The sequence below is a fragment of the Typopeltis vanoorti genome, chromosome 17 (genome assembly GCF_054136105.1).
Source record: "Typopeltis vanoorti isolate ZY-2024b chromosome 17, IOZ_Tvanoo_1.0, whole genome shotgun sequence".
In the NCBI taxonomy this organism is placed as follows: Eukaryota; Metazoa; Arthropoda; class Arachnida; order Uropygi; family Thelyphonidae; genus Typopeltis; species Typopeltis vanoorti.
The window spans coordinates 912,352-939,754 of NC_143565.1; the positions used below are offsets into that span (position 1 = coordinate 912,352).

The 27,403-nt window shown below is 35.7% G+C and overlaps 1 protein-coding gene across 1 annotated transcript in view; it reads right to left on the reverse strand.

Annotated features, from left to right (window-relative positions):
• The window catches only part of LOC150097089 (myosin-14-like), a 1,147,103-nt gene that overhangs the window by 243,470 nt on the left and 876,230 nt on the right, over nt 1–27,403 (reverse strand). Inside the window, exons 33-34 of the mRNA XM_090407039.1 lie at nt 22,044–22,205; nt 587–804 (exon numbers count right to left, since the gene is read on the reverse strand). Coding sequence (XP_090263165.1) covers nt 587–804; nt 22,044–22,205 — 380 coding nt within the window. The remainder of the gene's footprint in view (nt 1–586; nt 805–22,043; nt 22,206–27,403) is intronic.

The following is a 27,403-nucleotide window of genomic DNA, read 5'->3' on the forward strand; positions in this document are numbered from 1 at the left end:
TACAATTTTGTTTAAGTACACCATGTTGTTTTAGTCTCGCGTATTGTGACAAACAGTGTTTTTGTGCTCTGAAGATGCTGGTTATAATACCAGCGAAATATCAGCATCTAGTTAATAAATTAATTATTTACTTAGTTTCTGTGTTCTATTATACCGTTAAAATAATAAACAACATGTTCGACGAACACATAAGTCTGTCCACACATTCTGATACAGTTGCATGCATCCCTCAACCTCATCCCACACATTTATAAACTGTACTACTTTATCTTCACATATTTCTGCTAACATTCCATTCAAGATCTTTGCTCTCTGCTGCAACTCATCATTGTCATAGCTAGGCAATGCTCAAATTACTCTTCCATCAGCTATATCACAAATTTATGAAAAAAAATTATAAAAATTATTATTTATAATAATTATAAATACTTTCATAATTTCATTTGCAAAGAGTTGATCTAAATTTACACAAGATAATTATAAAAATAAAGTTGATTATATATTTCAGCAGAAAAGGATATGGTGGTAAAAATATCAATCAAATATCTATATTCTATGAATTAAGCTGTCATATAAAATTATTTACCACTTGGAAGAAAAATTATTGACTTCATCTATTAAATCTTCTTTTTCTTTTTCCAAAGTTCGGCATGTTTTTTCAGAACTATCTAGCTGTTCTTGAATCTGAACCATTTCTTCTTCAATTGTTTTCAATTTCTTTTCTGTATCTTTGGTTTGGACAACTAATTCCTCATGAACTGAGTGTTTTTGTTCTGATTCCTTCTGGATATCTTTCATATGGGCCTGAGTCATAAAATGAATTGTTATCATTGAAAACTCTTCAGTAAACACTATACAATTTAAGTTATATGTTTTGTATTTTCATATGTTCTGCTGAACATTAAATACAGTCACTGAAATATTAATTTAAGATTTGATTAAATTTCACAAAATACTTATTTCACAAAATTTTTACAATTGTTATGACACTTTTTCAGATTCCTCCAAAAGGTAGTTGGCAGCACATGATTGTTATTATTAATATTTATATGGGTACTCTATGGAGTGAAAAGACTCATTGCAGGAGATCCACTCTGTCCATTAACACGCTACTTATCATACATCTCCATAAATCTATTAACTAGATTTATGGAGATGTATGATAAGTACATTATCATACATCTCCATGTCAGAGGGACACTCACAACTACCTCTCGCAATCCATTCCACTCACTCACCACTCTCCAAGTAAAGAACCCACTCCACATGCCCTTATTAACCACACTCTTGGACAACTTCCAAGTGTGACCCCCTTGTTTTCCCCTTACTCGCCATGTATTGAAAAATTTCTTTTTGTCAATCCTATAGAATCCCTTTACTAACTTATAAGTTTCTATTATATACACTCTCCTCCTTCTGTCAGCTTAACTCTGCAATCCACACATCCTCAATCTATCCTCATAGGGAACATTCCATAGACCTGTCACCAGATTGGTTTCTCATCTCTATATCCTCCCAATGACCTCTTGATGGTGGCAGAGAGTTGACTATATGGAATTTCTGCAGTTCTAGTAACTCTCTAAAAACAGTTTTACATTATTTGCATACTTTTGTTTCATGCTGTAATTTATTTTAAGACGAATTCTGCATGTTGATAATAGGTACAATATGTAGTACCTATTATCAACCAGTTGTTCATCTCTATACACACACATTATGGTGACAAAAGTATTTGGATACCTTAAGTGCCATGCAATTTCAGATCCTATCAAATGCAAATATTCAGGGAGTGTCTATGTAAGTCTGGTAATAAAAGGCAGGATGTGCTACATGTTTTGCACTGTACTCAATGTAAAGATGCAATATTCAGCTGAAATGACAGACTTCCAACATAAGATGATATTTGGGTGTCACACGAGTAGTCTTACTGTCCATTACATTGCTACCTGTCTCAGTATACTGAAATCCAAAGTTGCTTATATCATTTACAGATGGAAAGTGGATGGTGCTACCACAGCATGAAAATGCCCTGGGAGACCACCGATACTCACTGAATGAGATCAATGAGCTCCATCTCGTAATTATTATTATTATTATGCTAAGATCCCCTGGAGACACAGACTCATTTAGGTGGCCACTTTTGTCATACACATATCTCATCATAAAATGTCTTAAACATATTCAAATGTTCTGCAGACACCATGCACTCAGGCAATGATTTCCAATCAATCACAACTCTCCAGACAAAACTTGCTTCTCACTCCCTTGCTCATGCCCTCCGTATATAGCTTCCAGGGATGACCTCTTGTTCTCCCCCAATCTCACACCATTTTATGAAAAACCTCTCGAATGTTAATTCTATAACAACCCCTTAGTAACTCGTATGTCTATATCACATCACCCTTCTTTTTCCTATCCACTAAACTCTGCAAATTGCATCATCTCAACCTCAGCATTCCAGAGATCACAAACTATTATGGTCAATCACCTCTGGACCCAACATCTCATCCTTTTGAAAACCATATCTGTGCACAGTAGTCCATATGTGGCCTAATCAGAGTGTTATACAATGGAACCCAAATCTCTTTACTTGTACAAGTCCGTGTCCTCTGCATCCTTCCCAGAATTCGTTGCGTTGTCCTCACAATTTTGGCAATATGTCATCAAAATTTCAGATCCTTATCCATCATCACCAAAAGATCTCAAATTTCCACCATTTCAAAAATATATCCCCCACCAAGAGTAAACTCTACAACCATCTCTGTTTTCCAAATTTTAAAACCTCGCATTTTGCAACATTGAACTGGTATCCATACTCTTTTTTCCATTCACTCAATCTATTCATGTCTTCTTGTAAGGCCACATCACCTGCTCCACTTCTCATAGTTCATCCAACTTTGCATCATTTGCAAATGGCTAATATATCCCCATTCAAATCTTCTCCAATATCATTAACATACAGGCTAAACAGTAATGGCCCTAAAACAGATATACCCTGGGATACACCAGTAGTGACTTTCCCCTTCTGGGATAATGCTCCCCCATACACAACTTGTTGATACCTATCAGACAGTCAGTCTCCAAACCAAAGCAATAGTGTAATGTCCAAAACAATCTGCTGTCCATTTAAAGATAATGTTGTCATTCCAATTCTGGATCCTGATTCTCACTAGCCTTTTTAACACTTTAACCACAACACCTGACACACAGATTGGCCTATAATATATTGCTTGAATTCTATCCTCCTTTATGAAGTGGTACAATTCTGTCTTCCTTCCACTCCTTTGTAATGTAAGGCCAGGGCCAGATTAAGACCCATAGAGGCCCAAAGCACTTAAAAGATTTTGGTGCCCCATATATATGTAATTCAAAATATAAACAATAGTAAACATAAAATAAATTTTTATTTTTCAAAATGAAACAAAACTTATAGTAAGATGGAAAATAATGTTTATTTTTGTATACTTCAACTTTATTTAGATTTGAAAAGTTTTCTCCTACTTTTTTTAATTGCAAAGTCTTTGATCAGATCCTCAAAATTAATCTTACTTAACACATCTGCTTCTATACTTAGTAGAGATAAGGCATTCAACCTACCTTGTTGCATAGTTGTTCTGATGGGATTTTTAATATACTTCAACTGAGAAAATGAACGCTCAGCTGAGCAATTTGTGACCATTAATGTTAAAAATATATGAAAGGCAATGTCTACATTTGGAAAGTTTACACACTCAATATTGTCTTCTACAATTATTTTATAAAGTTCAGCAGGATTGAATAATTTTTTGTTGCACTGAACTTATGGCACACATATGAGTGAAACTGCTGAAGCTCAGCTGAGAAATTAGTGTTCAAGTCCTCTGGGTAAGCATCAATCAGCTTTTGACATCACTGAGAATACCTTTCAATTTCAGTAGATGATGAAGTCACTGAAGTAGCATTATGTGGCACATCACTTAGAAAAGAAAATCTCACTGATATTTCTTTGTATATCTCTCCTCTTCTTCTCATCTCAGTTTCAAGTTTGTCAACAATTGCGTAAAGGTGGTTAAAAGAAATTTATCTCTGGCATTCAGATATACTTCTGAAGCATCTCCGTCATTGGGTACCTTCTTTCTGATACGTTTGCAAGTTTGGGCTGTCTTGTAATCAACATCTGGTAGCACTTCCTTTGTAGCTGATTCATATCTTTCAAATTCATTTTGTGAAGTGCACAATTAGTCAGCTCCATACAGATCTGTACATGTTCTTAGGTTGACATCCTCATTCTGTAAAACTTGGCTTACTCTATGAAAATTTTGCAAAATCTCATCCCAAAAATTCAACATAAAAACGAATTCTAGCTCTTGCATCTTATTTGCAATATTATCTGCTTCTCTTCTAATGTCCCCTTTTGTGACTGGTCTTCGGCTATGCAGTCTAACGCTTCTAAAATTTGAAGGAAAGATTTCAAAATTGCTGCTGTTGCCATAGCATGTGCCTCCTATCTGGTATCAGAGAGGGATTTTAAGACATTTTCATTTCCAATACAATCTTTAAGAATTGTCCACCAGCTGGTTGAGGTTGAGAAGAAAATAACTGCCTCTTGATAGCAATCAACAGCACTTCGACCTACTGAATATAGTGAATGAGCTGCACAGGGCACATATATAGCAAACTTGTTTGTTTCTAAAGTTTTTGGCTGCATCCCCTTATAACGCTCAGACATGTTAGCAGCATTGTCGTAAGACTGACCCCTACATTTTTAAACATTTAGCTGACAAACTTTACGTAAGTACTGCAACACCTGATTTGCCATTTCCTCACCGGTATGGCTTTTCATTTCCAGAAAGGTTAAAACGCGTTCAATAGACTGTCCATCTTTTAAGTACCTAAGTACAACACTTAACTGTTCGATATGTGACAGATCTGGTGGTGAATCAATTGACAAACTAAAATAACCAGAAGATTTTACTTCGTCAACAATAAGCATGTGGACCTTTTGAGCCATCAGTTGAATGAGTCCTCACAGGTGGCTTTGGACAGATAAGAAGGATTTCCTTTGCCACAATTTCCATATTTTGCAATGTGACTGTGCTAAAAATGGATCAAACTGACTTATGAGCTCAAACAGCCCTAAAAAGTTCCCATTTTGCAATGATCCAAATCTTTCTTCTGTTTCTCGAAAAGCCAAGCCACGTTCAGCTAATGTACAAATAACAGCTATAACATGCTGCAGGACATGTTCCCAGTAATCGCACGCTTCTGAATTTGTTTTTCCAACTGTTGTCCCAACCCTACACCTTGTCTGCGAATTAAGTATGTTAGCATAGAGTCTCGGTGAGTAGTGCTTTTTCATGCTGATCAATTATAATAGTATTTCGCCAGTCACTGAACCCTTCTCTTGTAACAAAATGTGAGAAATTTTTAGGAGCAAACAGTTTACAAACAAAACAATAAACTGATCCCATTTATGGTGAATACAATAACCACTCTTTCTTGTATTCCTCACCATTGGCTTTTGTCCCAACAAAAAGTTTCTGCAAACAGTATCTTATTGGTTGCCAATACTGAAATGTCGGTAAGACTTGTCAAATGGCCCATTGTGGTGTTGACAGTCACTGGGTCCACAAGCAGTCCAATAAGCCAAGTCATCAACAGAGAAATCAAGTCACAACCCTGGATCTTTTGCTATATTTACTTCATCTTTTGCAGACTGAAACATTTCACAACCATCACCATGGCCCACTAAACTTTCATTTTCAGAAATTATTTCAACCTCAGAATGTTTGTAAAACAACTTGCATCAACATTTGCAGTAGAGATATCAAGAGAATTTACAGACAAAGTAAGGTCAGTAGTGAGACATGTGCTAGATGAACCTGCTTGTGACACCTTGATGATTCCAACATCATCATATTTTGATTTTGAAGTGATCAAAGTGGTATTTGTGTCCACTTCTGATGATGGAGATTGGCTCTGATCAGGAATTGGTATATAATGTTGTGGAACTTGTTGTGTGAAGAAATCAGTCAGCTTTGCAGTCTAGTCTCCTCATTTCTTTTTTGATAGTTTTCGCTTGTTCACCACTTAACTGAACACGTTTCATCTTGGTTTTTGGGATCTGTTAAATACAGAAATAAAAAGATTATTTTGTTGAATATTAGGTGGAAATCAACACAGTTACACATCACAGGCAAAATCATACAAACAATTTAATTTTTGGCTTACAGCTGAATCTTGTGCTATCATGCTTTAGTTAACTCTTATTTTACCAGAGTTGCACTTCTGCGACACCAATCCTTTTACCGGAGGCTCGTTTCTGAGACAACCACGTGATTTGTTTTATATTTGTTTCTGGAGCCTTTTATAAGACAAAATTTATTAAAACAAGACCTAAAACAGACAGGAAAATAAAAAAATAAAATGGTTATGTTAATTATAAAAAATTACCTCATTTGACGCAATGGTAGTGCCAGAAAGCGTTGTTAGCATTAATATGGTATAAACGAACCATCATGCACATTTTTAGAGTTTTATTAGACCTTCTACACGTCATTATTTATTGAAACAAAGTAGGTAACAGTAAGAAAAGATAGAAACAATGAAAAACTAATTAAAAGTTAATTTAAATTTAATTCGTCATCTAACTAAAGCAGAAATTCTGTGGTGTCCCCCTTTCAATGATGCACTAAGCACATAAATAAGCTTAATTAACCATTAAGCTTATTTTGCTTAATGGTTAATCCAGCCCTGTGTAAGGCTCATAATAAACAAATATGTCAAGATATCCACTCCCGTGACACATTCCTTCAAAATATGTGGTAATATGTCATCACCTTCCACAGATTTATTAATATCAGGTTTGCTTAATTCTCCATATACATTTTCCTCATGCACAGTCAGGCTCTCATCCTTCTCATCCACTGCTCTCAAACTTTCAATGATGTCACATTCACAAGGATGAAAGACCTTTATGAACTGCTCATTAAATATCTCAACTATATCCTCAACAGCAGTTGTCCTTATACTATTTTCTCAAATCAATGCTATCCTACTATAATTATTTGTATTTTTGCTGGCTATATATTGAAAGAACTCTCTTTGATTTTTTATTTCTTTTTAACTCCATTAGCTAACTACTGCTCATACTGAAATTTTGCTGCCCTTACCAAGTTACCCTCCTTACCTGTTATTTGTAGTCTTCATGGAATTGATTATTTCTTATGTTACCTGAATAATGCCTTTTTTTTCTGTGTATTGCATCCTTAATCTCTTCATTCATCCATTTCACACCTCTCTTATTTAATCTTCTGACCTTTGGAATACATTTAGACATTGCTTCTACTAAACTGTTCATGAATATCACCCAAGCAGCATTGATCTCCATTCCACCCAACTCCTTATTCCATGATACAGCTGCAAACTCTCTCCTAAACTTCTCATAATCACCAGTCTTGTAGTCACCCTTTCCTTACAGAAGTCCTCACATGGTTGGCAAACCACCAAGGTAATCACAACTTCATGGCTACTCTCACAAACTGGAGGGAGATTTCACCTCTTATTTATAATAAGATCTTGTCAAAAAATAATGAAATCCAAGACCTGCAATCTTCATATGCCCTCTGTTACATAATGCCTGAGATGGTTGTCTCTCAAAAATTCAAGAAACTCTTTTTTTTTACTTCCAGTGCTATCTTGTCATCCCAATCTATATTGCAGTAATTAAATTCACCCATAATGGAGACCCTTTATCCATTTGCTTGGCTAGTTTGCTTATATAACATATTTTTTGCCTTATAAGACATGCTTTTTTTTTGTATCTCAAATTTATCTAAAAATTAGGATGCATCCTATAAACCAAATATGTCTTATAAATTGGTGTATCTTATGGTGCATCATTGCTTGTCAGTAATGCATGAACCAATTTGAATAGTTGCATGGTCATTAACAGTCAAGCATTTAAACTAGTAATCAATAGATTATATTTAAATTTTTTTATAACCCATAGATTCTATGAAGCACAGACATAGCTATATGTTGACTTTGGGCCTCTGCCTACAAAATAAAATGGTATGAACTTTGAGGAAACAAGAGCAGTAATTAATGGAAGCAAATTCTAAAAAAATACAATCTCTGCAAAAAACTGGCAAAATGGCCAGAAATTGAAAATGAATTAAAAACTTGGATAATGGATCAAAGAAGATCAGATTACTGCATATCTACAAAAATGATTATAATGAGCAAAATTATTGGCAATAGAAAGAAATAACATCAATTTTACAGGGTTGCCATCATGATGCTTTAGATTTATGAAGAGAAATGATTTAGGCATGTGTGCAAAAATAAAAATATCACAAAAAATGCCAGACAAATCTGAAAATAAAATTATCGAGTGTCACAGATTCGTTATAAATGCTAGAAAACAAGACAAATTTGAACTTTCACAGATAGCTAATATGGATGAAGTGTCTCTGACTTTTGATGTGCCCTCAAACAAGACTGTTGACTCTAAAGGTAAAAAAAAAATATTTAAAAAAAGAAACTGGACTAGGCTAATAAAATCTTTACAACTTACCCAATTTAAATTTGGACTCAACTCCCTTCAAAGTAGTCCCCTTTCAAGTTCATGCAGCAATATCCTTGCTTTTGCCATGCTCCAAATGCTTCCTGAAAGTCTTTTTGCTGAAGCACATCAAGCACTGCTTGCAATTCGTCTTGAACTGCCACCCCCTTCAGCTTCCATTTCATTTATGAAAACAAAAGGAAATCACAAGGGGCAAAATCTGGTAAGTAAGGAGGATGTGGAATGACCGCCATGCTGTTAGCTGCCAAAAACTCTCAGGATTTTAAGCTGCTGAGGAAGGGAATGTTGTCACAGTGGAGGAGGCAGCTGCAACTTCACCACAGCTCGATATTTTGTGATGAATGTCTTCTCTCAACTGCCTTAAAACATTGCAGTAGAATTCTGCATTGACCATCTGACTGGATGAGACACATTTTTGGTGCACAATCCCTTAATGTCAAAAACCAACATGCTCTTTGTTGCACTCTTGACTTGCTTTGCCTTCTTCGGCCTTGGGGAATGTTGGTTCGTCCACTGTGATGATTACTGTTTTGCCTCTGGGTCGTAGCTGTAAACCCAAGTCTTGTTCCCTGCGGTGACCCTTGAGATGAAGGTTTGGTCTTCAATGGTCTTTTGACAAAAATCTTAACAAACACTCACAGTGCTCATTCTAGTCAGAAGTCAAGAGATGGGGGATGAACTTGGCAGCGATGTGATGCATGCTCAAATCTGTCGTGATGATCGTTTGAGCTGCTCCATATGAAATCCCAACTCTGTCAGCAACTTCCTGGATGGTGATGTGTCAATCACAGATGATCTATCGAATTTTTTTGACATTTTCGTGGATTGTGCTGGTGGATGGTCATCCTGGCCTCTCATCATCCTTCAAGGTAGTTCTGCCCTTCTTAAAACATCAGTGCCACTCAAAACACCGAGTTCAGCTCATGGCTTAATTTTCATATGCCTTATGAAGTAATTCAAGCGTCTCTGTGACAGATTTCCCCAGTTTTATGCAAAATTTTAAATTGCCCTTTGTTCTAATTTTGCATTCATGGCAAAATCACAGAATGGAACAAATATGTGATAAGAATAATGCACGTTACACCAGTTTCAGTGTACATAGCTCAACTCCACGTGGCAGGTTGAGTTAACAATGTTTACACCATTGACAGACATTTGATCTGTCATCAAGTATCCGACACAGTCCAGTTTCTTTTTGATAGCACCTCATAGTTGTATTAAACTGATAAGATATCCCAATTCATTTCTCCATCTTTGCAGATTATTCAAATCTTCTTGAAGAGCTAAATCATCAGAACTGTTATTACAAATAACTCTAGTACATTTCATATCATCTGCAAACAACTGAGTATCTCCCTGTATTCTCATGACAATATCATTGACATAAAGACTGAATAACAATGGTTCCAGTACTGAACCCTGCAGAATTCTTTTTATAAGCATCCTACTCCTTGATGCTGCCACTCCATTTACAACTCTCAGAAAGACAGTTACATTCAATCCATTAACCTGATATCCAAGTCCATATGATGCAACTTAAAAACAAACCTCTCATTTTGCACCCTATCAAATGCCTTTGCAAAATCCCCCCCCCCCCCCAACAAAAATAATAGTGTATGCTTTGCCATTATTTACTGCTCTTATTACTCTATAATAAAATGTAACCAGATTACTAACAGAAGAATGCCCCTTAAGAAATCTGTGCTGCCCAGTATAAATAATATTGCCCTCATCTTCTTAATTCTGTATACATGTTCTTACTAATTTTTCCAAAATCTTAACTACTACTGAAAAAACAGAAACTGGTCTCCAGTCTGATACCTTTATTCTACCACCTCCTTTATGCAATGGCACTATCTTACTTTCCATCCATGCTCCAGGAACTTGTCTTGCAAGACTTTCCCAATGTCATGGTTGGTTCCACACAACACATTCCCTTAAAACACATGATATTCAATCTTAGGCTGAACCTTATATTTCTCATGGAACTGTCCTCCACTTTTCTCTTTATAATAAATGTCTTCCATAATCTCTTTTTTTCATTTGCAATTCCTAGTTAATTTCTCTATTAATCCATTTGAATTTGAATCGTTTTTTATCTTCTTCCCTCAAGGTATGCACAATCTGCCATTGCTGCCAACGTTTTTTATTTAAGTATCTCCCATGCACTTCTGACCTCTCTACCTTCAAATTCTTTCATTCATTGTATTGCTACATGCTGGTTTCTCTATTAAATTCTTTTGAAATGTGAAATCTCATACAATTTCAATACCTTAATGACATTTGGAATACTCAGTACAATATTTATTCTAAACACATTCTCTTCATCCAGTTGTTCCTAAGGAAAAAAAAACAAACAAACAAAAAAAACTACTGTATCAGGATAAAACACCATAATAAAGTAATCATGAAACAGCTGTATTGTGTCATATACATTGTTCACTAGACTATTTTGTTCCTCTAGCAAGAAACTTTGTTCCTAATCAGTTCTCCTTCCACTAACCATATAATGAAGAAATTTCTGGAGATTTTTCTCAGATGACATAGCTACTCTTCTTTCATATTACATCATGCTGGTCTGCTCAGACATTGCATTAATTTTCTATAAACCCTGTAGACTCTTATGTGTGGGAGTTATATAAACAAAAAATTCCAATGGAACTGCTCTCTACATCTCTTCGTTCATATTTTTCCATAACCTTTTTCATCTTTTAATATATGTACTCATTTGCTATATTCCAAAACACTTCTTTTTTTTTTTTTTTTTTTTTTTTGCGCTTAAGGAATGCATTATCTTGCAAAGAAATATTTTTAACTACTTCCCATATACTATTGACTTCTTTTTCTTCAATTTCTTCCATCTGTGTACTCCACAAGCTTGTTTCTAAGTGAATTGTAATCATTTACCTTATTTCACATAAATTACTTTTTTCCTTGATACTTCTGCAAGTCCATTCAACTTCAAAGTCAAGATTGTATGGTCACTCTCACACAATGTGGGATGGGGAAGGATAACATCATGGAATGGGAACCTTTGTAGTCATGACAAAATTCAAAAGTCTTTATCCTCTTGTTCTCTCTACTAGATATGGCTGAAGACATTTGTCTCCTCAAAAATTCCAGAAATTCTGTTCTGTTATTATTATATGCTGTTTCCTCTGCCAAATTTATACTATTGTAGCTAAAAACACTTATAATGATTGCTCCCTTTGCATTTGCAAATTAATCTGCTTAAACATTTCCTGCTCATCACCCTCTGTGTTAATTGGCCTTTAGCAACATTTCATTAAATATCCCGTCCTACCCACCTCTACCTCACAAAGTCCGAGTGCTGTTATCCCTGCCAACTCTCTACACGGAGAGAACACAACTCCTCAGCTATCATAATAAACACTCCCCCATCCTATTTACCTTTCCTATTCAGATGAACTATGTGATTCCTTCTATCTTCTATTTCCATTAGCAAATCACCTCTATCAACCATATTTCAGTGGTACCAATAATCTTTGGATAGGCTGAGTCTATCAATGCCTGATGCTTTTTCACTTTATTCCTCATATTTCTAGGATATGTTTACAGAAAATTCCATGCTCTATCAATATTTACTTATTATTTTTTTACCCAGACTCTGTTTGGCTCAATATACTATGCATTCTCCTATATCCCAATTCATTTCTCTCCATATGAAGTCATCCCTTGCTATCTTCTATTCTGGAATCTCTAGTTTCTCCTTCTCTAATGCTCGACTTTTCCAGAAAACAGCTATCTCTCCAAATACCTGTGTCCTTTCCTGTTCAGATACAATCCTTCTTCTGCATACAGATCTCTGTTTATTATCATATATAATCCAAGCATTCATTCTCTTTCTACACAATCTCGATATCAAATCATTCATTATTACTCTTCTCCCCAAACTCCATATTATTATATTCTGGGCAATATATTCACTATCTTTCCTCTCACATTTTTTGATATGCAGTTTGTAATAATGATCTCAAATCTTTTACTATCTTATTCACACTACCTCTCATGTCAATAGCACCAATCACTATCATCTTGCCCACATTCTGGCAAGGATGAAGAGATGTTGGAAAGGGTCCAAGGGCGACTGACTAAGGTAGTTTCTGACCTCTGGAATGTTGAATATGAGGAAAGATTGAGAAGATGTAATTTGCAGAGTCTGGTGGACAGGAGGAAGAAGGGAGATATGATAGAGATCTACAAGTTGGTAAGGGGTTGTTATAGGATCAATGGTGGAAAAGTTCTACAGAGAATAGAGGGAGATCAGGGGAGAACCAGAGGTCATCCCTGGAAACTGTATAAAGAGGGTGTGAGTAGGGGAGTGAGAGGCAGGTTTTTTCCGTGCAGAGTTGTGACTAATTGGAGAGTGTGGTATCTGCAAGGAGTTTGAGTGCATTTAAGACACGGTATGATGAGATGTGTGTGTGATAAAAGGACCTCCCAGAAGAGTCTTTGACTCCATGAGGTCTTGGGGGTAATAATAATATAGTAATGCTCTATTGTTTTTCCAGGCTCTTTTAATATTTCACACTTCAAATCATTCAGTCTTCATACATTAAACTTTTCAAAGCTTCATTTCTTTCTTAAGCAACTTCATCCATTCCACACTCTCTCTCTCTCTCTCTTTCTCCCTTTCCTCTCTCTCTTATCTCAATCTTTTTATTTTCCTCCTTTCTTGCTCTTTTCTTATCTCTCTCTGTTTCTTGCTCCTGTACTCTTAACTTCCTCTAATTTCCTGGCTCTCCCATTCTCTTGCTATCTCCTCTCTTTCACATGACTTTCTCTCACTTCTACTATGGTTTTCCTTGTATCAGCAAATCTCTCAAGTCTCCTAATCTCTCCCTCCTTCACTCTCTCTACTCAGCTGTCTACACACTATCCACTTCCTTTCTTAGTACCTAAGTTTCTCTCTCTCCTAAAATTCTGCCTTCACTTGATATTCAGCCAGACAATCAAGGCTATCTAACAGAACTGGTGCACATTTCTCTCATGTTATCTGATGGTTAAATCCTTTCACACCTTATGTGCATTTTCCTATCATGTTACTTGCATCTCTCTCTCTCTCTGCAAGCACTCAGCCACTTATTTTCAACATACCACTTCTGTTATTAAAGCCTGAGATACTGTGCCTCCATGGTATACATTTTACCCCTGTTCTTCATCCACCACAGTTTTAATTGACAGGAAGCATACATGATACTATGCAATATATGATCATTAAATGATGGTAAACAGGGTGAAAATGTGTTATTCAAAGGAGGTAGTATGATGAATGCCAGAATGTGAGCAGTGCAATATGAGGATACACAGTATATAGACTCTGCAAGAAACAGATACACAATTCATGGAAACTTTCCACTCATTCACAACAATTTAAGTGAGATTTAACACACACACACACACACACACACACACACACACACACACACACACACACACACACACACACACACACAGATCCTTATACATTAATGCTAAAGTGTATCTTTTTTTGACATCATGCTATTGAGCCACTTTTAGCTTTGGCCTTGTTGGCACATTGAAGGTACTTTCCAGGAAATCAGGATATTGGCAATAATTATAATTTAATGGATAAATGAACAAAAAATAAATATGTTTCTGCTAACCATACATTTAATTACAATCTTCAAAAGCTATTAATATTTAACTGAAATTCTGTGAAGATCTAGCAGACTGTGTACAAGCAGATGAGCCATACAGTTAGCCATGTCAAGCTACATTCTAATTCTGTGATATACAATAAGTGGATATTTTATATTTACATGAAAGAATATTTAAAAAGATGATAGTTTAGATGTGAATCCTTTCCTTTAGTGTTCAGCATTCATTTCAGTGATCAGCATTCATTTCAGACAAATTATGAGACTACAATTGTGTTAGAAATAATTACTTTAAATTCCCAACATTTCGACCTTCATAAGGTCATCGTCTGGAATATACACACATACATATATATACAGAGACAAGCTATATTACATTTCAAACAATATAGTATGCTAAAGAGACAATGATTTGATCAAGTGTTATTCCACTGGCCTGACCTCTAGTGAAAAAAGAAAAAAAAAACCTACATCAAAGCTATATTCTATTTACAACATCATCAGAAGAACAAATTTAACATGAGAGTTGTTATATTAGAGTTAAGATCCTGGATTACTTACAGTCCTATTTATAATTAACTCTTAGACCAGGGGTGGGGAACCTTTTTAGTATCAAGGACGAAAATTGCTAATTTAAAAACTTCCGCAGGAGACTGGCAAATTTTAACTCTTATATATAGTGTATGTAGTGTGCAATATATATCTCAATAAGTAAATGTGCAACATTCTCATCTGATATGGTATCTTTGAATTACAATAGTGTAGACATAATTATAACAATCAAGCAAAGGCTAAATTTAATTTATTTAAAAAAATTATATTTATTTTAACTGAGAACTTCATTAAAACAATAATAGCATAATAAATATTTCATCAAAGTTAATGAAGCTTACCTTTAATCTTAAATTTTTAGTGAGAAGGCTGAAATTGCTTTTTTTTTTGTGAAAGCTTAGAAATATTAGCCGCCCTTGATGAGATGGCTACTCGTAGTTCATTGGCGAGATTTTCATCAGCGAGTCTTGTACGAAGGCGATTTTTTTCCAGACTTAATTTTGAAAAAAATTGCTCGCATTGATAAGTAGTAGAAAACTGAGAAGCTATTTTCAAGGTGTTATTTTTTTAAAGAAGGGAATTTCTCAGAATCAATAGATTATAAAAGTCCAATATAGGCAATTACTATATTTTGATCTCAAAGTGTTATCACACTACAAATCAATCAACTCTAATTGCAAGGAATAGGAAGCTTCCTCAGGGCATATATCAAAAGGTGTTTCAAATATTTGTAACTCAATTCTTTGATTTTTTATATCTTCAAATCTTCTTTGAAATTGATTCAAAACACTTTGACACTCATTAACATACTCACTTGTTGATTTTGGATTGTGTTCTCTTAATTTTTGAAAATGTGTAAGCGGTATTTTTTTCAGTTGGGTAAGAAATAATTGAAGCATCGATTCAAAGCTCTTGATATGAGTGAGCAAAGAGGTAATTAGCTGATTGGGACCTTGTAATTTCAAATTTAGATTATTCAAATGACTAGTTATGTCTACTAAAAATGCTAAATCACTTTGAAACTTTTCATCCTCCAATTCTTTAATTGGGGACACCTTTAATGTCCAAGAAAATTTTCACTTCATCTTTAAGTTCATAAAATCTCTTGAGCATTTGAGCTCTACTTAGCCACCTAACTTCACAATGGTGTCACCATATTCGGCTTCAAGATCTTGCAAAAATTCTTTGAATTCCCTGTTGTTCAATCTTTACTTTTTATCAAATTAATGGCCTTTGTTACTACATTCATGACGCTGTTCATCTTGAGTGACTTTGCATGTAGATTTTCCATAGGAATGAAGCAGTGGCACACAATTAAAGTATTTGGGTTCAATTGATGTTTATGAAATTCATTCTTAATCAGAGCTACGAGCCCTTTTTCATGACATACCATGGATGGAGCACCATTTGTAGTGAGATAACTCAATTTTTCATATGGCAAATCGAAATCCTTTAATGCTGAATTGACCATTTCAAATAAATCACCACCTTTAGTTGTCCCCTTTATTGATTTTAAAGCAAGAAATTCTTCTCGTATATTGAAATCTGTAGTTATTCCCTATAAATATAGCCATTTGTGCAGTATTTGACAGATCAGTAGTCTCATCGATGGCTAATGAGTAAAACACAAATTCTGCTGAATCTACTTTCAAAGTAGTTTGGATGTCATCAGAGATATCTTTAATATGGTCAGAAACAGTTCTTCTTGATAAGCTAATATTTTTAAACAAACTCAGTTTTTCTGGACATAAAATCTCAACAGTAGTAAGGATGCAATCTTTCACAAACTCACCTTCATTATGAATTTCAAGTTTTTTAGTAATTTGTTTACACGATGCATAACTAGCTTGAGTTATGGTCTTTCCTGAATAAGCATTTTAAAAAGAGATTGGTTTTGATTATATTTTCTTTCAAAGTCTCTATCTCGACTAAACGTTCTGATCTTTTTAAATTTTCATATTTCTTATGCTTATTCAAATAATGTCGTTCAAGATTATATTTTTTGTAAACTGCAACATGGGAAAATGTCATGGCGGTAATTGGGAAACAACCAATCAGAGAAAGTCTGAACTTTGCCCATGAGAAACGCTCCTGATTTCTTTTTATTTTAATGGCTGGTCTCGATTTGAAGGTTGCCAGACGTATGACGAACATATTTTATGTAATATAGTTATTTTTGATTTTGTATATTTATTTATCTAAATTTAAATAAATTTAATTATAATACATTTAAATTATTATAAAATTTTATTTACATGTACATACGAGTACATCAGCAAAGGGGCGAATTGAAATAGACTTGCGGGCAAAATTTCACTAGCAGGCGAGGGGTTCCCCACCCTGTCTTAGACAGAAAGGTTATGTGGGTAGAATAAGGGCCTTTCTTATTCTTGGGATTATTATTATTATTATGCCAAAACCTCATGGAGTCAAAGATTCATCTGGGAGGTCCTTTTATCACACACACAGCTCATCATACTGTGTATCTCGACACACTCAAACCCCTTGCAGATACCACACTCTCAGGCAAGGCATTCCAATCAGTCACAACTCTGCACGAAAAAAACCTGCCTCTCACTCCCCTACTCAAACCCTCTTTATACAGTTTCCAGGGATGACCTCTGGTTCTCCCCTGATCTCCCACTATTCTCTGTAGAACTTCTCCATCATTGATCTTATAACAACCCATTACCAACTTGTAGGTATCTATCATATCTCCCCTCTTCCTTCTCTCCACTAGACTCTGCAAATTACATCTTCTCAAACTTTCCTCATACTCAACATTCCAGAGGTCAGAAACTACCTTAGTCAGTCACCTTTGGACCCTTTCCAACATCTCTTCATCCTTCTGAAAACCCGGTGACCAAATCTGGGCACAATAGTCCATGTGTGGCCTAATCAAAGCCTTATACAATGGAACAAGAATCTCCCTACTTCTACACATCAGTGTCCTCTGCATCATTCCCAGAAGCCTTTGTGTCGTCTTCACAATTTTGGCGATGTGTCCCCTAAATTTTAGATCCTTATTCACTATCACCCCCCCCCAAGATCTCTTATTTTCTCTACCTCCGACAATATATTCTCACCAAGCATAAATTCTGCATCCCATCTTTATTTTCTAAATTTTAAAACCTTACATTTTGCAACATTGAACTCACATCCCCATTCCCATGCCTAATCAATCAATTTATTCAAGTCTTCTTGCAAGGCCACAACATCTTCACAACTTTTTATGGTTCGTCCCAACTTTGCATCATCTGCAAACAACTGAATATCTCCATCCAAATATTCGCCAATATCATTAATATACAAGTTAAATAGTAATGGCCTTAAAACAGACCCCTGAGGCACTCCACTAGTGACTTTCCTTTTCCTGGATATCGCACCCCCATACACAACTTGTTGATACCTATCAGATAGCCAGTCTCCAATCCAATGCACTAATCTAATATCCAACCCCATCTGATCTAGTTTGACTGTCAACTTATCATGAGGTACTCTATCAAAAGCCTTTGCGAAATCCAAGTATATTACTGTGTCTCCTTCTACTCTGTCCAAGGAAGCAGTCACTTTATTGTAATAAGTAGGTATATTACTAAAACATGTCCTCTCTTTAGCAAATCCATGCTGTCCATCAAAGATAATACCATTGTTGTCAACCCAACTCTGGATCCTAGTTCTCACAAGCTTCTCCAACAACTAAACCACAACACCTGACACACAGATAGGCCTATAGTTTGATGCTTGAGTTCGATCATCTCCTTTACGAAGTGGTACAATTTTGCTCTTCTTCCACTCCTTAGGGACTTGACCGAGTGCAAGATTGGTATTAAAAAAATATGTCAAGACAGGTGTCAACTTCCTGGCACATTCCTTCAGAATACACGGTGATATATTATCAAGTTTCACAGCCTTATTTACATCTAGTTTACTCAACTCCCCAAACACCTCTTGCTCACTTACAGTCAGTCTCTCCTCCCCATCATCAACTGCTTTCAATCTCTCCATGAAGTCACATTCACAAGATTGAATGATCTTTATGAACTGCTCATTAAGTATCTCCACCACACATTCTGCAACAGCTGTCTTTATACCATTTCCTCCAATCAATATCATCCTTCCATAATCATTCTTTCTCTTGCTGGCTACATATCGAAAGAACTCCCTGGGATTCTTTTTGGCTTCATTAGCTAACTGCTGTTCATACCGCTCTTTAGCTACTCTCACCAACCAAGTCACCCTCCTTGCCTAGTCTTTGTAGACCTCATGAAATTGGTTATTTCCACTTCTCTTATGCTGCCTCCACAATGCCCTTTTTCTCTGTATCGCATGCTTAATCTCTTTATTCATCCATCCCATGCCTACCTTATTTAACCTTCTCACACGTGGTATACATTTAGACATTGCATCTACTAAATAATTTATGACAATCCCCCAAAGCTGCATTGATCTCTTTTCCAGCTAACTCCTTATTCCATGCTACACCTGCAAGCTGTCTCTTGAGCTCTTCATAATCACCCCCCCCCCCTTGTAGTTCCACATATACCCCTTTTTCACAGGGGTCCTTGCTGGCAACCACCCAGGTAATCACCTCATGGTCACTTTCACCAATTGGTGGATGATTTGACACCTCATTTATAATTACATCCTCCGATGAGATGACCAAATCCAAGACCCTTAATCCTCGTGTGCCCTCTGTTACATACTGTGTGAGGTAGTTATCCCTAAAAAACTCAAGAAACTCATTTTCTTTATTTCCAGTTGCAATCTCATCATTTCAGTTTATGTTGCCATAATTAAAATCACCGATAATGATCACCCTTTTCTTATTTGCTTGGCTAATTTGACTATACATTTCACTATCACCACCATCCAAATTACCTTGTCTATAACAACATCCCACCAAGTATTTGATTCCATTCACCTCTATCTCACACCCTTCTGCCCCAAAACCATTGGCACTATTTCCATTTTGCATCTCTACTTTGTATGGACATAACTCTTTCTCTATCATCAATAGACTCCCCCTCCCTTTTTATCCCTTCTATCCTCACGAAATTTAGACCGTTTTTTTTACCAGATTTTTAGAACATTATTATTGTTAGGATAAGGGTAGTTGATAACAATTTCAGAGACATCCTTAAATTTAGGTTCGTACATTTTGGTGTGATGTAAACAACAGGTGCCTTTCCAGTCTGTTCTATGCAGAGTATTCAGGGCATGATCAGAAAGGCCAGATGTACCATAGTTATTAAATGTAATATGCCATTTATGTTCATTTTTTGGATAGGAATTGTGCATCCTGTTTCACCTATATAGCGCAAATTACAGGTGCAATGAATATAGTATACGCCAGGGTGGACCAGCAGGAGGTTTAAAGGTGGCATTAAAGTTGTATTTCTGTAGTATTCTGTTTATTTTATCTCTTGTGAAGAATTTTGTTGATAGTACTTTGGCTGTAGCAATTTTTCAGGAAGATATTGCTAATAACTTTTAATTCAACTTTAAGTGCTCATTCACTGGAGCAAATCTTCAAAGCATTGTTTTCTAGTGTGTTAATGACACCTAGTTTTTGTGTTGTGTTGTGGTGGGAGGATATGTGTATATATTTGCCAGTATGTGTAAGCTTCCGGTAAACAGTGAAGACAAGACTGCAAGCAGGAAGATGTGTGACAAGTGTATCTGGAAAAGGAAGTATGTTCTGACTTTTAATCTCAGTTGTGAAATGCATCATAAGACCTCACTTAAAAACAAAAATAAACTACATTACAATAAAACTGTAACCATTCCATACATTAAATGGACATCAGATAAAATAAACACAGAAATACAACCTTAATGCAACCTTTCAACTTCCTGCAAATTTAAAGAACTTACTTGACTCACCCAAGGATTCACTTAATTCGCTGATCCACCCTAAAGTATACTGTATTCATTGCACCTGTAATTTGCCCTATATAGGTGAAACAGGATGCAAAATTCCTATCTGAAAAAAAGGAATATAAACGGCACATTAAATTTAATAACTATGGGAAATCTGGCCATTCTGATCATGCAATGAATACTCTACATAGAAGTGATTGGAAAGGCATCTGTTGTTTACATCACACCAAAACATGGTATGAAAATAAATTAAAGGACTGTGAAATTCCTATCAACCAGCTTAATCTTAAAAACAATAATGATGGTCTGAATATCTCAAGAATATGGAAGGCACATATTCTACCCACATAACCTTTCCATTTAAGAGTTAATTTTAAATAGAAATGCAAGTAATCCAGGATCTCAATCTAATATAACAACTCTCATGTTAAATTAGGATTCCACTTTTGCTGTAATAAAACTATCTTTATTAATTTTCTCTAATGATATAGAATATAGCTTTGATGTAATAAATTTAGTTTAATCCTTTATCTCAGTGAGAGCAAACAAAGTTTGCACCTGAAAATATCTTCATGACTGAATATAGTGTTGTACTATCTTACCTGGGTAAGTAGTACAACACCAAGGCAACTCGTAGCAAAGGTGGAGCAAGCTATCAACACTCCTATCCCAGTATCTCCCATAATGCAAAACACATCTCCTTGTGGATATGTATACTGTTATGCATTAAGGGATTGGCCACTACCCAGACTAGTTTCGACCTTTATTGAGGTCTCTTCAGTGGCAGCCAGGCCCAGAGTTGGAGATACCACGCAGAAGCAGTAGCAAGGTCATCTTTACCTATAGGAGTTGCCAAAAGGTTTGCCACCTTTTTTTTTTTTTATATTAAATTACTCTGGATTTAGAGAAAGATGTTGAAAGTTTATTTTTCACTAGGTTAGAATGGTGTTGTACTACTTGCCCAGGTAAGATAGTACAACACTATATTCAGTCCTGAAGATATTTTAGGTGCAAACTTTGTTTGCTCTCATTGGGATAAAGGATTAAATTAAATTTATTATAGTCTAACCTAGTGAAAAATAAACTTTCAACATCTTTCTCTAAATCCAGAGTAATTTAATATTCAAGAATTAATATTCACTGTAAATGAATTCAAGAAGAGATATGACAGATAGTGTTTTGCTAGTTTGGGTCTCCCACGATGAGTCTTTGAATCCATGGAGGCCTGAATAGCAATAATAATAATAATTAATATGAAGGTCAAAACATCAAGAAATTAAAGTAATTATTTCTAGCACAGTTGCAGTTTCATAATTTTCTGTAATGAAAGTTTAATATTGTAGATAGTTCTAAATGAGTTCTGAATAATGCTGAATTTTAAATGGAACTGATAAAACAACCTGCAATTTTTTAAGCTGACGTAATGCATCCTCCTTTATTCTATTGGCCATTTCCAGCTTCTGTTCTGTACTCTTGAGGTCTGCTTCCAGTTTCTTCCTACTAGCTACTGCTGCAGATCTTTGTTTCCTTTCATCCTCCAGCTCCTCTTCTAAGTCTCTAGTCTTTAAAGTATTTAAAACAACAGGAAAAGAAATCAATGATTACAGAATAATGTTAAGTATAATGTTATAATAATAATAAATCTTATAAAGATTTTGTACAGAACTTTTGTACAGAAATAAGAGAACAGAAGCATAATAGTGAACCATGATGCTTAATAAGGCAGACTCCCATAATAATACCAGTAATAACTAGAAAAATTAATATAAAAATTATCAAAGATAATACCAAAATATAAACTATTATAGTTATTTTTCATCTTTTGTATTAATTCTCTACTGGTAACTTGTGTGCCAAAACCCATGAACTAAAGTTTTTATTATTATTATTATTATTATTATTACGTAACACCTCCAGGGAGTCCAAAGACTCATCGAGGGAGGGCACCTACACTACTACTCTCTGTCTCCACCACTCAATCCACCAACTACAACTAACCATAACTACACTAACACCATTTACCGTCCGCCACCACCACTAGAACTTCCACAGACAATCACAAACTTCCAGGCCCACGTCGGCATTCGAACCTGCAGCTTTTTGGCTGGAGAGCAGAAACAATAACCGCTCGGACAACCAGGCCGGCTAATTTCTTAATTTTTGTGCTGCATTCTTCCATTGTGCTGTCATTTATCTTATAATTTGTAAATTACTGCATATTCAATTTGTTACCCAAAAACAATCAATCAAATTACTGTCTCACAATTTTTATTAGAATTCTGCCTAAAAGATCAAAGGATTATTTGGATGTTGAAGAACATGTTGATATATAGATGGCATTAGATTTATTCATAATAGTGTTTTATGATATAGAACACCACAAGATTGAATCCCTGTGGTTAACAATTATTTAGTGTTGCATGTTTACCACTTTTATATATAAATATATATATATATATTTTTTTTAAATAACGAAACCTGTGGTGTGATCATAATTAAAAGAAACACACGTATTAACCACAGTGAAAATTATTTAATTGTAACTATTTCATCCTAAGTATCTTAGGACATCATCAGTACAGTAGTTTAAAGCAATAATAGGAATAACGTACAGTTAGGGCAGATGATTACAATAGAATCTCATTAACGTGCGTAACGTGTTATATAAGTTAAAAAAAAAATTATTTAACACAATTTTGTATGACAATTTCCCATACTTTAGGAATAGTAAGAACATCGTTGCTGTTTAAGTTTGGTCTGTGTAGTAGGGCTTCAGAACTTTCTTTGTATAAACGTTCATGTTTATATAAAGATCTATGTAAAAGTTCAGACTTTTCCCAATAGATCCTGTGGTTTGGATTTTCAATTCCGTGTTGAGAGAGGCCAGATTTCTGCAGTTTAAAAAGACAAATGTGGTCTTGATGCTCCAAGATGCATTTCTGAACAGACCTACCTGTGTGTCCAAAGTAAGACAATTTGCATGAGCATGGAATCTCATAAATGCCAGGCAACATCAAAGGTGAGAGTTTGTCCTTAAGAGAGGTAACAAGTTGTAAATTTGGTTGATAGGTTTGTAAGTAGTAGCAAAATTGTATTTCTTCATAATTTTAGAAAGATGTTCAGAGATGCCTTTGACATATGGTATGGTATGGAAATCCTATGGACTTCTTCCTGTCTGGTTTGATGTGTGGAGAAGTGACTGATGATTTTTTGAGTTGTTATAGGATTATATCCATTTAGGATGGCTGTATTTTTGATTACTTCTAATTCCTGGTTTAAAGATTCTTCAGAGGAGCAGAATTTGGCTGCTCTGGAAACTAGTGAATTAATAATGCCAGATTTCTGAGATGGATGATGAGCAGAAGAATTGTGAATGTAGCAACCTGAGAATGTAGGCTTGCGAAAGACAGACGTGGCGATGGAACTGTCTTCTTTTCTTTGGATGTGTAAATCCAAAAAGGAGATATCCTGTGGAGATTCTTTTTCTAACATAAAGTTGATGCGATAATGAAGAAGGTTAATTTTATCTAGAATTGTAATTCATGTTCGGGATGATCCCTGACTGCAAACACGTCATCGACATATCTTAACCAAATTTTTGGTTTGGGTTCAAAAGCAAATATTTTTTCCTCAAGGTGTTCTAGAAACAAGTTTGCTAGGTTTGGTGATAAAGGAGATCCCATTGCTGTTCCTTCTTCTTGCTTGTAAATTTGACCTCTCCAGGTGAAGTAACCTGATGCAATAACAAACTTGAACAATTCAACTAACTCAAAAATATCAGACGGAAATTTTTGAGTTAGTAATTCTATAGTTTCTTTAAGGGGAATGTTTGTGAAGAGGGAGAAAATGTCGAAGCTGATGAACAAAAAAAAAAAAAAAAAAAAAAAATTAAAGACATTCAACTATCAAAAACTGACTTGTTAATTAGTTTAGAGATTGTCTCCCTCTACACAAACATTCCCCATAAAGAAACAATAGAATTACTAACTCAAAAATTTCCGTCTGATATAGTTGAATTGTTCAAGTTTGTTATTGCATCAGGATACTATACCTGAAAGGTCAAATTTACAAGCAAGAAGAAGGAAGAGCAATGGGATCTCCTTTATCACCATACCTAGAAAACTTGTTTCTAGAACACCTTCAGGAAAAAATATTCACTTTTGAACCCAAACCAAAAATTTGGTTAAGATATGTCGATGACATATTTGCAGTAATCATGTGCCCTAACTGTATGTTATTCCTATTATTGTTTTAAGCTACTGTACTGATGATGTCCTAAGATACTTAAGATGAAATATTTACAATTAAATAATTTTCACTGTGGTTAATACGCGTGTTTCTTTTAATTATTTTAACTTTTATAATTTGTTCTCCTATAATGATATGGAAATGATAGAAGAGGAGAGAATGGAAACTGTAGGAGAGAGGAAATGAAAAGAATGCGAGGGAGCACTAGAACCAGGGATAAAGTGATGTCAGGAAGGCAGGTATATAGGGGAACACAGAGAGAAAGTGTTAGAGGAGAGAGAGAATGAGGGATGCATGTGAGCAATCGAGGAACAGGGTGGGAAGAGGTGTAATGTATGGGGACTCAATGATCCATGGTGTGCAAACTAGGGTGCATGAGGGGTGTTTGCCTGGAGGAAGGACAGAAAGTATGGCAATGGCAATTAAGATGGGTGAAAGAGTCAATGAGATGATTGTGATGGTAGGAACAAATGATTTGAAAGGTAATGTAAATTGGGCAGTGAGAGATATGAGATTCTTGCTTGTTATACGAAAGAAGACGCAGAGAGGAAAGATAGTATGAGTGTTGCCTAGGTATGATTGTGATGAGCTGAACAGAAGAGCAGAAATATTAAATAATATAATAGCTAGAATGTGTCAGGAAGGCAGGTAAATAGGGAAACAAAGAGAGAAAGTGTTAGAGGAGAGAGTGAGGGATGTGAGTGAGGGATGAGAGTGAGGCATTTGAGGACAGAAAGGAATTGTATACTAGAGATTACTGTTCTGAACGAGATGGTATGTCAATGCAGGGAAATTAGAATGCCCAGAGTGGATGATAGCAGGGGTGGTCTCTTGTGTGAATGAGTACGTGGGAGAAGGGGGACGACATCAGGTAACACTGAGCCCAGTGGAGTCTGGAAGGGATAACGTTGGATATAGAAACAGTGGCATTTTTATGCTTTACACTAATGCCAGGATAATCCTCAACAAAGGAGAGGAATTGGAGATACTGATAGCATCAGTCTGGACAAATTTTTGGGATCACTGAGATGGTTGACAGAAGAGGATATAATAAAAGAAATAGAAGTAGCAGGATACAGCATTTTTCAGCAGGATAGGAAGAGAAAGCGTGGTGGTGGAGTATTTATTGCTTATGATAAGTGATGACTTCTGTCGTCTAAGAGTGGAGGCTTTGGAAGGCAGTGACACTAATGGTTCTGAAATCATATGGTGTGAGGTAAAGGTGGGAAAGTCAGGATATTCGGTGGGGTGTTGCTACAAACCAAGGAGCACAGAAGGTGGGAACAGGAGATGTTCAGACAGGTGAGTTTGGCAAGTGCAAGAAGAATGATTGTTATGGGAGATTTTAACTACAGCAGTATAACTTGGGGAGAGGAAGACGCATGTATCAATAAGAGAATAAGAATTTCTAGAATTCTTGAGGGACAAATGTCTTAGGCAACATGTAATAGAACGAAGAAGAGGTTCAAGAGTTTTGGATTTGGTCATAGCATCAGAAGAGTTGATGATAACTGAGATGACATCTCTCCCAACAGTTGGAGAGAGTGACTATGTGGTTTTGACTCGAAATATGAATAGACATGGAGGAGTATCAAAGAGTCAGGAATATATGTGGAATTATAAGGCAGGTGATTATGATGGTCTTAGACGTCAACTTCGGGCAGTTCCATGAAGGGAGGAATTGGAAAGCCGGGATATCATTAGTGCGTGGGAAATTGTGAAACAATTTTGTTAGCAGCAATGGTAAGTTGTATACCACGAGTGAAGAAGAGGACACAATTTGGAGTAAAGTGGATGACAAACAATATTAAACAGGAACTGCATGCAAAAAAGAGGCCATGGAAGAGATATAAGGAGACAGGTGAAGAGCATATGCATGAAGAATATAAGACACAGGCCAGGAGAGTGACTAGTATGGTAAGAAGGAGAAACTGGAATGTGAGAAGAGATGGGCATTAAGATCAAAAGAAAATTCTAGGGAATTTTTCAGCTATGTGGCCAGTAGGAGGAGAAATGATTGTGGCAGAATGACATTATGGGATAAAAATGGGAATAGAGCGACTGATGCAGAGCACATAGTGGAATTGTTCAATGAACACTTTATTGGAGTATTTCATTCTGGAGGAGTAAATTTTAATACTGAGGGATAAGGCAGGTTCGAGGTGCAGGAGGAGAGTGTGTTCCAAATACTATATACTCTGGATGTGAGTAAAGCTGTGGGTCTGGATGGTATTTCACCACGAGTTTAGAGAGAATGCGCTAAAGAACTGACAGTTCCATTGACCTGGCTTTTCAATGAAAGTCTGGCTACAGGAATCTTGCCCAGGGAATGGAAGAAAAGTAAGATAGTGCCATTGCATAAGGGCAGTAGCAGACTGGAAATGTCTAATTATAGGCCAGTTTGTGTGTCATCAGTAATTGATAAGATCTTGGAGAAATTAGTGAGGACCGTATACAGCATTGGGCAGATGAGGGTAATGTTATCTATGATAGTCAACATGGATTTGTTAAG